Raw genomic sequence first — 15,217 nt, 5'->3', positions numbered from 1 at the left:
TAACAAAGTAAAATAAATAGAATAGTAAATATGTACAAGTAAAATAGAGTAATAAATCTGTACAAACGTATATACAGGTGCTGTGGGGAGGGGAAGGACGTAGGGCTGGGGGAAGGGGGAGGAGAGGGAGAGTAAGGAGGGGGCTCAGTCTGGGAAGGCCTCCTGGAGGAGGTGAGCTCTCAGTAGGGTTTTGAAGGGAGGAAGAGAGCTAGCTTGGCAGATGGGCAGAGGGAGGGCATTCCAGGCCAGGGAGAGGACGTGGGCCGGGGGTCGACGGCAGGACAGGCGAGAACGAGGCACAGTGAAGAGGTTAACAGCAGAGGAGTGGAGGGTGCGGGCTGGGCTGGAGAAGGAAAGAAGGGAGGTGAGTTAGGAGGGGACAAAGTGATGGACAGCCTTGAAGCTGAGAGTGAGGAGTTTTTGCTTGATGTGTAGGTTGATTGGTAGCCACTGGAGATTTTTGAGGAGGGGAGTAATATGCCCAGAGTGTTTCTGCACAAAGATGATCTGGGCAGCAGCGTGAAGTACAGATTGAAGTGGGGAGAGACAGGAGGATGGGAGATCAGAGAGGAAGCTGATGCAGTACCCCAGTGCTTAGAACAATGCTTGGTATATAGTAAGCACTTAACAAACACCATTATTAAGCACTTAGTACAATGCTCTGCACACAATAAGCACTCAATAAATACGATTGAATGAATTTAACTTCTGTGTGCCTCAGTTACCTCATCTGTAAAATGGGGATTAAGACTGTGAGCCCCATGCAGGATGGGGACTGTGTCCAACCCGATTTGTTTGTATCCACCCCAGTGCTTAGTACAGTGCCTGGAACATAGCGCTTAACAAATACCATCATCATTATTATTATGTACACATACATATACATATGTAAAATCTTTTGGGCTCAGTAACAATATCCCAGATAGGTGTCCCGTAGATGCTGACATTTCATTTTGGGACTGGGACCAGAAAAAAGGCAATGACTTTAAAGAGATGAGAAGTTGGAGGGGAGAGGCAGGCTTCGAAGAGGTAATAGAGCGGAAAGAGCACGGGCTTTGGAGTCAGAGGCCATGGGTTCAAATCCCTGTTCCGCCAATTGTCAGCTGTGTGACTTTGGGAAAGTCACTTAACTTCTCTGTGCCTCAGTTACCTCATCTGTAAAATGGGGATTAAGACTGTGAGCCCCCCGTGGGACAACCTGACCACCTTGGAACCTCCCCAGCGCTTAGAACAGTGCTTTGCACATATTAACCGCTTAATAAATGCCATTATCATTATTATTGTAGGGCCCAAAACCGCCATTTGGGATCTTTTCAGCCCCCTTATTGGAAATTCACAGATCTTATCAGAGGTTTGGGGTGAACAGGGTGAGCAGGGTTTCTATCTTGGACAGCTGTGGATCACTCCCATTAACCTGTTGGGATCGGTACCTAGTATGGCCACCTTTAATCCAAGGAGATAAGTGTTTTAGAAGTTTTGTTTTGGGGGGGGGTTTTGTTTTTTTGAATGTGTTGTCAGTGATTTCTTGTAGCTGCCATGGGTCATCTTTTTGAAATGAGAAAGAAAAATATATTAATACATCCAGAGCCATTCAGTTAGCCAAACAATCCCTCTAAATAAAATAATTCCACAATTGAAAAGGGAACTTTATGCCTCTCAGGCACACAGACTTCAAAACTCTTCTTCACTATGTACTTTACCCAAGCGCACAACCTCTTTGCACTTCAGTTCAATTCCAAGTGTAAAATAGATGTGCTGTGTGTGAATATGACAAGTGATAATTTGAGAATACTTTAGCATTGCTCAAAGTAAGGGACTCCACCTAATTAAATCAGTCATTCAATAGTATTTATTGAGTGCGTACCATGTGCAGTAGTACACGAGAGTACAATACAACAAAATTCGTAAAACACCATGAGCTGGAGGGGGAGTCAGACATTTATATATATATATATATATATATATATATATATATATACACACACACATATATATATATATATACATATATACATACATGTACATGTATATATATATACATGTGTATATATATATATATGTATATGCAATCGTGTACATAGATATGTACCTAATTCAAGGTATTGGTAATACTTTGGCTAAATTTCTAGAATTATTTTAAGGGCCAACTCTCATTTTTTGTTTTGAAGACCAAAGTGTGAATGATTGTAATTGCCACTCAATTAAGCTACTTATCAGAACAACCCCTGCCAGAAAGGTGTGATCTGAAAAAAACAAGTGGTAATTATGTTACCTAGGAGAGTGTTTACGGCTCATCAAAACCCAGTGTGCTATTTAAATTCTCATGTTCACAGTGAAGTGATGTGGTGCAGAGGAGAATAGGGTACTCCATGTCAATAGCATTCATAATGAGACTCAACGTTCATTAATTATGGTTAATCAGGTGGGGCCTTGGAAGCCAAACTCACTAATGTTTTGAGGGAGGGTCAAATGAAAAACATTTGAGCTGTTGTAGGTGTTATCATTTTACTCTCTGGTGAAATCAAAGCGGGCATTTGTCATAAAGTGTGGCCTGGTAGAAAGAGCATGAGCCTGGGACTCAGACAGCATGGGTTCTAAGGTCAGCTCTGTGACCTTGGGCAAATCACATAACTTCTCTGTGACTCAGTTACCACATCTGTAAAATGGGGATTGAGACTGTGAGCCTGTACTCTTTCCACTAGGCCATGCTGCTTCTCAGTACAAGGTGGGGAGATTAAAAGGGGAAGATATTGTTTCAGAAGTATTTTGAAAATTGGCTGGTCTGTATTTGGTCAGACATGAAGCAGAAGTCTCAGTCATGGGGGAAGACAGGACAAAGTGGAGGGGCAAGAACAAGGCCCAGTGAGGATGGAAAAGTGAGTTGCAACTAGGGAGAGAAGAGTAGATCAGTAGGAAGGAAGATGCTGCCTGAATATTTTATAGCCAATTGTTAGGAGTCTCTGCTTGATAATAATGATGGCATTATGGACAGCCTTGAAGCCCAGGGTGAGGAGTTTCTGCCTGATGCGCAGATTGATTGGTAGCCATTGGAGATTTCTGAGGAGGGGAGTAACATGCCCAGAGCGTTTCTGGACAAAGACAATCCGGGCAGCAGCATGAAGTATGGATTGAAGTGGGGAGAGACAGGAGGATGGGAGATCAGAGAGAAGGCTGGTGCAGTAGTCCAGACGGGATAGGATGAGAGCTTGAACGAGCAGGGTAGCAGTTTGGATGGAGAGGAAAGGGCGGATCTTGGCAATGTTGCGGAGCTGAGACCGGCAGGTTTTGGTGACGGCTTGGATGTGAGGGGTGAATGAGAGAGCGGAGTCGAGGATGACACCAAGGTTGCGGGCTTGTGAGACGGGAAGGATGGTAGTGCCATCAACAGAGGTGGGAAAGTCAGGGAGAGGGCAGGGTTTGGGAGGGAAGACAAGGAGTTCCGTCTTGGACATGTTGAGTTTTAGGTGGTGGGCAGACATCCAGATGGAGATGTCCTGAAGGCAGGAGGAGATGCGAGCCTGGAGAGAGGGGGAGAGAGCAGGGGCAGAGATGGAGATCTGGGTGTCATCAGCGTAGAGGTGATAGTTGAAGCCGTGGGAGCGAATGAGGTCACCAAGGGAGTGCGTGTAGATCAAGAACAGAAGGGAACCAAGCACTGAACCTTGGGGATGGGGTGGGGGGGGTGGGGAGGGGGGGAGCCTGCAAAAGAGACTGAGAATGAGCGACCGGAGAGATGAGGAGAACCAGGAGAGGACGGAGCCTGTGAAGCCAAGGTCAGATAGTGTATTGAGGAGAAGGGGGTGGTCCACAGTGTCAAAGGCAGCCGAGAAGTCGAGGAGGATTAGGATGGAGTATGCAAAGCACTGTTATAATTGCTGGGGAGGATACAAGGTGATCAGGTTATCCCATGTGGGGCTAACAGTCTTATTCCCCATTTTACAGATGAGGTAACTGAGGCATAGAGAAGTTAAGTGACTTGCCCAAAGTCACACAGCTGACAAGTGGCGGAGCTGGGCTTTGAACCCATGACCTCTGACTCCCAAGCCCGGGCTGTTTCCACTGAGTCACACTGCTTCTCACGCTGCTTTATGGGGAGAGGATGGTCAACCATTGGAGGTTTTTGAGCAGTAACGATATATGCAGAAAAATGTTGGGCAGGAGAGTGAAATGGGGACTGGAGAGGGGAGAGATCTGAGGCAGGGAGATTGGCAAAGAATTTGATGGAATAGTCAAGTGGAGATATTGCAAGTACCTGGATGAACATAGTGGCTATTTGATGGCAAAGAAGGGACAGATCCTGGAAATATTGTGGAGGAAGAGTCAACTGGATTTGGTTACAGACTGAATATGGGGATTGAAAGAAAAGCAGGAGCCATAGATAATGCCATGGTTGTGGGCTTGAGAGATGGGTAGGGTGGTGATGTTATAAACTCTTAGTCTACCGTGATGGGAAAGTTAGGTGGCAGGAAGGATTTGGGAGGGAAGACGAGGATTCCAGACTGGGGCATATTGATCTCGAGATGTTTGGCAGGACCTCCATAGAGAGATGTCTTGGGAGCAGGAGGAGATTTCAGAGGAGAGAAGTTGTTTCACTCTCAAGGTAGAATGGGAGTAACAGTGAAGTGACTTTCCCAAGATCACACAATGTACAAGTGGCTAGAGCGTGGGCCTGGTATTCAGAAGGACCTTGGTTCTAATCCTGGTTCCACCACTCATCCAACTGTGTGACCTTGGGCTAATCACTTAACTTCTCTGTCCTCAGTTCTTTCATCTGTAAAATGGGGATTAAGACTGGGAGGCCTATGTGGAACATTCACTGTGTCTGACCTGATTATCTTGTATCTATGGGAGCCCTTAGTACCATGCCTAGCACATAGTAAGCGCTTACAAATATCATTTTTAAAAAGTTGAAGCTGTGATCGAGGGTAAACTGAGAAGAGAGAAGCTCTCAGAACAGAGCCTTGAGGGACACCCGCAGTTGCGGGAGGGTAGCAAGGAATACTTGGGAAAAGAGACCGAGAAGGATTGGCCAGAGAAGAAGGAGAACCAGAAGCAAACTGGATAAGAAAAACCAAAGATAGGTAGGGTTTCCAGGAAAAGCAAGTGATCCGCACAGCTTGCAGCCTATGTGGCGGCTGAACAGTGAACCAAGGAGAAGAATTGGGGTGGGGGATAAATGCCACCTTAGGTAAACCTCTACATATTGTACAATGAACATCCTCAGTGAGAAGCTTTATGAGTCGGCAGATGAACTTTGAATGTTTTTCCTCCGATAACATTTTGGACCTAGACAGATACCCCGCTGAATGATTTGGATAAAATTCAACTCTCTTCACTATGCGTAGTTGAAATCTGGGTTTTAGGCAATTGTTTTGGTTTCTGCCACTCTGCATTCATTTGAGGGCCGATTAGCATGGCTTCCGTGCCAGTGATTGACTTTGTCGTGTTGACTTTTTCCTATACAGATCCAGTGCCCCAGTTGCCAATTTGTCTGGTGTTTCAAGTGCCACTCTCCCTGGCATGAAGGTGTGAACTGTAAGGAATACAAAAAGGGAGACAAACTTTTACGTCATTGGGCCAACGAGATAGAACACGGGCAGAGAAATGCCCAGAAATGCCCCAAGTGCAAGGTAAGTTGGTCCCGGGTGGATTTTTGAATATGGACAGGCAAGCGTATTTCCCAAACTGTGGTGAGGATCTTTTGTTAAATATGAAATGCCGGCATGATAAAATCATGCAGGAAGCACTTTGGCCACTTGAAAGGATCATTTTCCTCTGTTTAGAAACTTTATAGAAATACATTTTCATAAGGCTATTTGAAAATGATCTTGGAATCATTTGAATGGAAAATAGGGTTCATAGTCATCCATCCCACTGCCAACAGGGCTCCCATGTGAGTTCCACCTCACGGTTGGAGAAGCAGAAGTGGAGGAATTTAAGGATAAATACCTTAGTCAAGGGATCCCGGAAAGCCAGTCATGGAACTCTGGAGTCCGTGTTTTTAGTGCATCTAGCCGGGCTGCCGTCGTTCCCACTCTCAGGGATGAAAGAAACTGCAGCTGTGAACGGGATGCTTGAAAAGTGATTTGAAGATGAAAATGTAAGCAGATAAAATGATAGGTAGAGGGCTGTGTTTTTCTGATTTCCTCCCCATTTATCTCTAACTTGAGAGAGGCTGGGAGGCTGAGGTTGAGAGGCTCATATCAGAGTATGAGATCAAGCATTGAGGAAATCACCCTTTCCTGTTTGTTGCATATTAAAATGCTATGCGTTGCCGGAAAGCCAGAAAACACCTCTTTTTAGAAGCAACACAATGGATGTACACCTAATTTCTGGTACACAGAATCCACTGTGTGCCAACAGTTCCCCGTTTTACAGAGGCTGCGTAACCAGTTGATAAATCACGCACACCTCATATTGTGAAACATTTTCTGCCTTCGTAGACTGAGGTGATTTAGTAACTCTTCAGGCAGCGGTTAGCAGGATCGTGGAGAGGAGAACGTAAAAGGAATGCATGTGACTGTGTATTAGAAAGTCTGAGCTAAAGTTTGGGGGAAAATGGTTGCAATTCAATTTGGGGACTTTTGGCAGGTTTCATTTATCTGTGCTGTCCTTGACTCTGTCACAGATGTTCAAGAGTTGACCATATTATGTGAATGTTTATGCAAAAGTAATACTTGTAGGGGAGGCAGATGAGGTAATATTTTGATGTGGCATGGAGTATTTATAGCCATAACTAAAATGAATGCTGTTTGGATTCTCATTTGTACAGTCAATGACTTAATTTGCTATTTCATCCTGATATAGTTCAGTTGCTTCCTGTGCACAGTTATGTGATTTTTGTCTGCCTCCCCTATTAGATTGTGAACACCCTGAAGGCAGGAAATATGTGTTCTGCTTCCAATGTAATCCCCCAGAAATTTAGTAGAGTTCTCTGCCCACGATAAATACCACCAGGATTGACTGACTGAATTCAAAATGTCATTATTTATTGAGCTAAACTGTGTACTGTAGGCACTGTACTAAGCACTGGGGTTAGATAGAAGTTAATTAGGTTGGACATAGTCCCTGTCCCATGAGGGGCTCACCATCTTAATTCCAATTTTACACATGAGGGAACTGAGGCATAGAGAAGTGAAGTGACATGCCCAAGGTCACACAGCAGCAAAGTGACAGAACTGGGACTAGAACCCAGGTCCTTCTGACTTCTAGACTGTGAGCCCACTGTTGGGTAGGGACCATCTCTATATGTTGCCAACTTGTACTTCCCAAGTGCTTAGTACAGTGTTCTGCACACAGTAAGTGCTCAATAAATATGATTGATTGATTGATTGATTGATTGACTCCCAGGCCCGTGGTCAGTCAATCAATCAGTTAGTCAGTGGCATTTCTTGAGCACTTACTATCTATTCATTCATTCAGTTGTATTTATTGAGTGCTTACTGTGTACAGAGCACTGTACTAAGCTCTTCGGGATAGCCCATAGCAAGCTTACAGACTAGAGAATCCTGTGCCTCGTGTGTTATCCCTGCCACCGGGCCAGAATCAGATTCACTGTTATTAGTCAGGGTAGCGAATTGTGAATGCTGGGCAAGTAGAGTCATGTTTCCAGCTCTTCTGATTCAATCGGGAACCTATGGTTTTTATTTAAGCACTCAAGTTCAATTCCCTTCTCTGCAGTCAAAGCTACGTGTAATTTGGATCAAACAAAAGTGTAAAACTGGCCTAGTGGATAGAGCACCGGCCTCTGAGTCAGAAGGGTTCTGTTACTGTATCAGCCTTCTCTCTGATCTCCCATTCTCGTGTCTCTCCCCACTTCAATCCATACTTCATGCTGCTGCCCGGATTGTCTTTGTCCAGAAATGCTCTGGGCATGTTACTCCCCTCCTCAAAAATCTCCAGTGGCTACCTATCAATCTGCGCATCAGGCAGAAACTCCTCACCCTGGGCTTCCAGGCTGTCCATCACCTCGCCCCCTCCTACCTCACCTCCCTTCTCTCCTTCTCCAGCCCAGCCCGCAACCTCCTCTCCTCTGCCGCTAATCTCACCGTGCCTCGTTCTCACCTGTCCCACCATCGACCCCCAGCCCACGTCATCCCCCGGGCCCGGAATGCCCTCCCTCTGCCCATCCGCCAAGCTAGCTCTCTTCCTCCCTTCAAGGCCCTACTTAGAGCTTACCTCCTCCAGGAGGCCTTCCCAGACTGAGCCCCTTCCTTCCTCTCCCCCTCGTCCCCCTCTCCATCCCCCCCATCTTACCTCATTCCCTTCCCCACGGCACCTGTATATATGTATATATGTTTGTACATATTTATTACTCTATTTATTTATTTTATTTGTACATATCTATTCTATTTATTTTATTTTGTTAGTATGTTTGGTTTTGTTCTCTGTCTCCCCCTTTTAGACTGTGAGCCCACTGTTGGGTAGGGACTGTCTCTATATGTTGCCAACTTGTACTTCCCAATCGCTTAGTACAGTGCTCTGCACACAGTAAGCGCTCAATAAATACGATTGATTGATTGATTGATTGCTATGTAACCGTGGGCAACCTTGGGCATGGGGATTAAGACTGTGAGCCTCATGTGGGACAGGGTCTGTGTCCCACCTACCCCAGCACTTAGTTAAGCACAAAGCAAGTGCTTAACAAATGCCATTATTATTATTATTCTTCCTCGAGGTGTCCTGAGGCTGTGTGTTTCCGTGCCCAGCAGCGTTGATCCCACAACTTAGACAACTTCAACCTCCTTAGACACAATTTTGTGCCCCTGTTGTGGAAAACCACCTAGACCCCTTATGGGTTAATTAGTGTGTGATATTACACATTTGAATATTGGAGACATTGGCAGTGAAGGGTGAAAATCAATGGCATTCTGCTCTATTTTGAAATCGATGTCATGGGATTAGATACGACAGCGGCGTCCCGAAATAACATTTTCCAAACCAACTTTGAGTATTTTGATTTGAAGCCAAAAGTAACCCCAGTAACTTCATTTTACACCATCGCCTCCTGTTCGAGCATGAAGAACGCAGTACAGTGCTAATACATAGAGCCAGAATGACAGCACAATCAAGGCCCTGGAATTTGAAAAGTGGCTTGATGTGTTGATGTGTCACAACCTACAAGCAGTGGGGCTAAGAGCAGCAGCCTGAGAGTCAGAAGGACCTAGGTTCTAATCCCAGCTCCACCACTTGTCTGCTGTGTGACTGTGGCCAGTCACTTAGCTTCTCCGGGCCTCAATTATCTCGTCTGTAAAATGGGGATTAAGATTGTGAGCCCCAAGTGGGACAGGGACTTGTGTCCAACCTGATCAATGTATAATTACCTCAGAGTTTAGTACAGTGCTTGGCACATAGTAAGCGCTTATCAAGTAATAATAATAATAATAATAATAATAATAATAATGCTGGCATTTGTTAAGTGCTTGGCACATAGTAAGCGCTTATCAAGTAATAATAATAATAATAATAATAATGCTGGTATTTGTTAAGCACTTACTATGTGCCAAGCACATTCTAAGTGCTGGGGAGGTTACAAGGTGATCAGGTTGTCCCACGGGGGGCTCACAGTCTTAATCCCCATTTTACAGATGAGGTAACTGAGGCACAGAGAAGTTAAGTGACTTACCCAAAGTCACACAGCTGATGGTTGGTGGAGCCGGGATTCGAACTCATGACCTCTGACTCCAAAGCCCGTGCTCTTTCCACTGAGCCACGCTGCTTCTCTACTGTAATTATTGTTGTTATTATTACTGTAGCCTGGATCTGGATGCAGGGACATCTTGTTTCTTCAAATCTACCAAAGAGGGCAAGAGAAACAGTGCGGTCTAATGGAAAGAGAATGGGGGGAGTCAGAGGACCTGGCTTCTAATTCCTGACTCTCCCACATGACTCTGTGTAACTTCTTTAAGCCTCAGTTCCTTCGTCTGTAAAATGGGGATTAACTCCTACTCCCTCCTAGTTAGACTGTGAGCCCCATGAGGGATAAGGACTGTGTCCAATCTAACTGACTAATATCAACCTCAGCACTTAGTAAACTGTTTGGCACATAGTAAGCACTTAATCAGTACCATTAGTAGTAGTAGAGAGGCATTGTGGCTCAATGGAAAGAGCCCGGGCTTGGGAGTCAGAGGTCATGGGTTTGAATTCCCGGCTCCACCACTTGTCAGCAGTGTGACTTTGGGCAAATCGCTTCACTTCTCTGTGCCTCAGTTACCTCATCTGTAAAATGAGGATTAAGACTGTGAGCCCCCCATGGGACAACCTGTTCACCTTGTAATCTCCCCAGCCCTTAGAACAGTGCTTTGCACATAGTAAGCACTTAACAATGCCATTATTATTAGTATTAGTAGTATTACTGTTATTATTATTATTATGTACCTTCCCAAATCTAAGATTATTAAGGTCTAATTGATCATCAGGGTCTTCGCTGTGGCTTGTGCACAGATCCCGGCTCTGCCACTTGTCAGCTGTGTGACTTCGGGCAAGCCACTTAACTTCTCTGTACCTCAATTATCTCATCTGTAAAATGGGGATTAAGACTGCGAGCCTCAAGTGGGAAGTTAAGTGACTTACCCAAAGTCACACAGCTGACAGTTGGTGGAGCTGGGATTCGAACCCATGACCTCTGACTCCAAAGCCCATGATCTTTCCACTAAGCCACGCTGCTTCATCCATTAGGCCTTATTGCTTCTTGTTATGGGCAAGGAACGTGGTGCTTTTTTGTTTTGTATTTCATAAGTGCCCACTGCTGGGTAGGGACTGTCTCTATATGTTGCCAACTTGTACTTCCCAAGCGCTTAGTACAGTGCTCTGCACACAGTAAGCGCTCAATAAATACGATTGATGATGATGATAAGTGCTTAATATGGTATGTTGCCTCAAGTGACGCTAGATAAATATTCTGGTATTTTTTTTTTAACTGCTATTTTACATGGGAGATGGTACCCTTTCATTCAGGAAATTCCCTATTCTGCTGAGTTCCCAAATTTAATCCAGTGTAATCTAGGTCTGTATTTAGCAAACCATTTGCTCCTGTACTGTTAATACGTGGAGGTGGACACACCTGCTTGATGGATTTATCGCCTTGTTTGCAAAGCATTTCCTTGTCCACGACTCAGTTTACACTGGTCTTTGTTTAAGGAAGGCAGGTCACCTTTGCCATAGTTTAAGATCCAGAATCATCTTGTCAAACTTGGTGAAAAGCCTGGCCTGAGCTCCTCACGGTATCTGTCGTATAGAAGCAGGTGAGGCCAGCGAAAGGGAAGGCAGCGATGCCTACTGGAAAGAGTACAGGCCTCGGAATGAGAAGACTTGGGTTCTGATCCTGCCTCAGTCACTTGTATGTGACTTTGGGCAAGTTACTTATCCTCTCTGTGCCTCAGTTTTCTCAGTTGTAAAGTGGGGATTGAGCCCCATGTGGGATGGGGATTATTTCCAGCACGTGGTTTAGTGGCAAGATCCCGGGACTTGGGAGTCAGAGGATGCGGGTTCTAATTCCGGCTCCTCCACTTGTCTGCTGTGTGACCTTGGGCAAGTCACTTCACTTCTCTGTGTCTCAGTTCCAAGACTGTGAGCCCCACGTGTGTCAACTGTTGGGTAGGGACTGTCTCTATATGTTGCCAACTTGTACTTCCCAAGCGCTTAGAACAGTGCTCTGCACACAGTAAGCGCTCAATAAATACAATTGATTGATTGACAACCTGATCAACTGGTATCCCCCCAGCACTTAGAACAGTGCTTTGCACATAGTAAGCACTTGACAAATACCGTTATTATTATTATTGTTATTATTATTATTATTGGGCTAGGAGTCAGAGGATCGGGGGTTCTAAGCTCTGCTTTGCCACTTGTCTCCTGTGTGACCCTAGGCAAGTCACTTCACTTCTCTGTGCCTCAGTTACCTCATCTGTAAAATGGAATTAAGACTGTGAGCCCCATGTGGAACAGGGATTAGTTTGTGGAACCTGATTAGCTTGTATCTACCCCAGCACTTAGATCAGTGCTTCACACATAGAAAGTGCTTAACAAATGCCACCATCATCATCATCATGCATGTACCACAGTGTTTAGTAATGTTCCTGGTTCAGAGAAGCAGCTTGGCTCAGTGGAAAGATCCCAGGCTTTAGAGTCAGAGGTCATGGGTTCTAATCCCGGCTCCGCCAATTTTCAGCTGTATGACTTTGGGCAAGTTACTTCACTTCTCTGTGCCTCAGTTACCTCATCTGTAAAATGGGGATGAAGACTGTGAGCCCCCCGTGGGACAACCTGATCACCTTGTAATCACCCCAGCACTTAGAACAGTGGTTTGCACATAGTAAGCGCTTAATAAATGCCATCATTAACAGTAAGGGCTTAAAAATTACCACTTAAAAATAGGCAACTGCAAAAGCAAAGTCATTTGAGTTCTGAAAATTGGAATTGGTTAACTAAAAAATCCAGGCCACAAACCCTTTGTCAAAGAGAAGATTGAAAATTGTTCATTGGAAATAAAAACATTTGCTTCATATGTAATTTCAACCTCTTTGAGCAAAAAAGATGAGTTGAACTAATGAGAGAAATATTGTTTCTCAAGTGGCAAATTTTCCAGGGGTTCGAGTAACTGGGGGAATTGATGCCAGAGAGGGTAGATGAAGCATGGAAACGAGCCATCTCTAGAGACCAGAGAATCAGTACACGAACAGAAACCTGCTATGTTGTAAACAAATGATTCAGAAGCAGCATTGCCTAGTGGAAAGAGCATGCCCCTGGGAGTCAGGGTCCTGGGTTCTAATCCAGCCTCCTCCACTTGTCTGCTGTGTGACCTTGGTACTTAGTACAGCGCTTAGTACAGTACTCTGCACACAGTAAGCGCTCAATAAATACGATTGATGACCTTGGGCAAGTCACTTCTCTTGGCCTCAGTTCCCTCATTTGGATTATTTTATATCTACTCCAGCACTTAGTACAGTGCTTAGCATCTAGTAAAGCACTTAACAAATCCCACTATTATTATTATTATTTAAAGAATTGCCCAGGATAAAGACTCCACAACCTTCTCTGAGGTTTACCATTTAAAGTTTCAAGAAACATGTCAACATGCCCAATCAATCAATAAATGGTATTTATTGATTTACTGAACACTTAGTGCAGAACTTTGTACTAAGCACTTGAGGGAGCAGTAATAAGAATAATGATATTGGCCAATATTTCTGCTCTTCTCTGGAATGACTTTTTATGGTATTCATTAAACGCTTACTTTGTGCTAGTCACTGTACTAAGCACCAGTGTAAATATAAGCTAATTAGAGTGGATCCAGTGCCATGTGCCTGGCACATTGTAAGTGCTTAACAAATACCATAAATTGTTATTATTATTCTTATTATTATGTACTAGTGTTGATAGTCACCTGGACACAGCTTCTATCCTACATGGGGCTCACAGCTGAAGAGCAGCCCAGCTCTTGATAAGTGACCAAACCTAGATTGGACAGTATGGCCTAGTGTAAAGAGCAAGGGCCTGGGACTCAGAGGGTCTGGATTCTAATCCTACCTCTGCCAATTGTTTGCTGTACAACAAGTAACAACTTCTTTGTGACATTTTCCTCACCTGAAAAATGAGGATTCAATCCTACTCCCTCTTACTTAGACTGTGAGCACCATGTGGGACAGGGGCTATGTCCAACCTGATTAGCTTGTATCTACCCCAGCGCTCAGTATAGTGCCTGGCACATAGTAAGCATTTAAGAAATATTGTTAAAAAAATGTCTACCCCAGCACTTAGTACAGGCTGGACACATAGAAAGCGTTTAACAAATATAATAATAATAAGCACTTAGTACAGTGTTCTGCACACAGTAAGCGCTCAATAAATATGATTGAATGATTATTAATAATAGTTAATTGCCCAGCTCACTGTCCCAGTCGAACTGTGATTGACAGGACAAGTGGTGCTGCACAAACCACTAGGACTTTAATCGATCTTAGGTTCTCGGTTATGAAATCTTCATGATTCGGTCTGAGTCCTATCAATCATTTACCATGAGAGTCTCCCTCCTCACCAATAAAGGTCTGAACAGGCACGGATATGGTGGACAGAGTATGTCCGGAGTCTCCTGTTTTCTTCTTTTCCTATGCTGCAGTTACCATCTTAAAAACATTGTCAAATCTAGAACAATATGAATGTAATATTGGCTAATTCAGTCAAAGAACAACCAAAAAAAGTACCATAGCAAAGCTAAGTTAGAGTGTTTTAAAAATAAATGGATATTTATGTAATTTGTAAGGTAAAAAAGACTTAGAATCATGAATATTCTCATACAAAAAAGTAAAGCATTAGATTGAAAATAGAATGTAAGCCATTTTAATCAATCAATCAGTCATATTTATTGAGCGCTTACTGTGTGCAGAGCACTGTACTAAGCTCTTGGGAAGTACAAGCTGGCAACATATAGAGACAGTCCCTACCCAACAGTGGGCTCACAGTCTACTTCACAAAGTTTATTCCATGTGATTAGTACAGTGCTAAGTGCTTAGTACAGTGCTTTGTACACAGTAAGCACTCAATAATAAATATGATTGAATGAAAGTGATTGGTATTGTATGTGTGTATCTATGTATGTGCATAAATATACTATGCATACATATATGTGCATATAAATACTCATATATAAATATATACCTACATATATACTCCACCTATGCATCTGACCGCATCCCTTCGTCCCCTCCTTTCTTCCCTTCCTGACTGCCATCTTCAATTGTTTGCTGTCCAGTGGCTCTTTTCCCACTGCTTTCAAACATGCTCATGTCTCCCCTATCCTGAAAAAACTCCTCCCTTGATCCCATGGCTTCCACCACTTATCACCCCATCTCCCTCCTACCATTCCTCTTCAAACTCCTTGAGTGAGTTGTCGACCCTTGCCGTCTCCAGTTCCTCTCCTCCAATTTTCTCCTTGACCGTCTCCAATCTGGCTTCCATCCCCTTCACTTCACAGAAACCATGCTCTCAAAGGTCCCAAGTGACCCTCTTGCTAAATCCAACAGCTTCTACTCCATCCTAATGATCCTCAATCTCTCAGGTGCCTTCTTCACTGTCGACCTCTCCCTTCTCCTGGAAACATCTGACCTTGGCTTCACTGACACTGTCCTTTCCTGATTCTCCTCCTGTTTCTTTGGTCGCTCATTCTCAGTCTTTTTTGTGGTCTTCTCTTCTGCATTCCACCCCTGTGGGAATCCCTTAA

General features: G+C 44.1%; 1 protein-coding gene across 1 annotated transcript in view; it reads left to right on the top strand.

Annotated features, from left to right (window-relative positions):
* RNF217 (ring finger protein 217) overlaps window positions 1–15,217 on the top strand; it is a 194,642-nt gene that overhangs the window by 130,336 nt on the left and 49,089 nt on the right. The window contains exon 3 of the mRNA XM_038762547.1: window positions 5,466–5,630. Within this exon, the coding sequence (XP_038618475.1) occupies window positions 5,466–5,630 (165 nt within the window). The remainder of the gene's footprint in view (window positions 1–5,465; window positions 5,631–15,217) is intronic.

This window comes from Tachyglossus aculeatus, chromosome 2, assembly GCF_015852505.1.
Source record: "Tachyglossus aculeatus isolate mTacAcu1 chromosome 2, mTacAcu1.pri, whole genome shotgun sequence".
Lineage (NCBI taxonomy): Eukaryota > Metazoa > Chordata > Mammalia > Monotremata > Tachyglossidae > Tachyglossus > Tachyglossus aculeatus.
The sequence above is the reverse complement of the archived record's forward strand: the minus strand, read 5'-3'. Positions and strand labels throughout refer to the sequence as shown.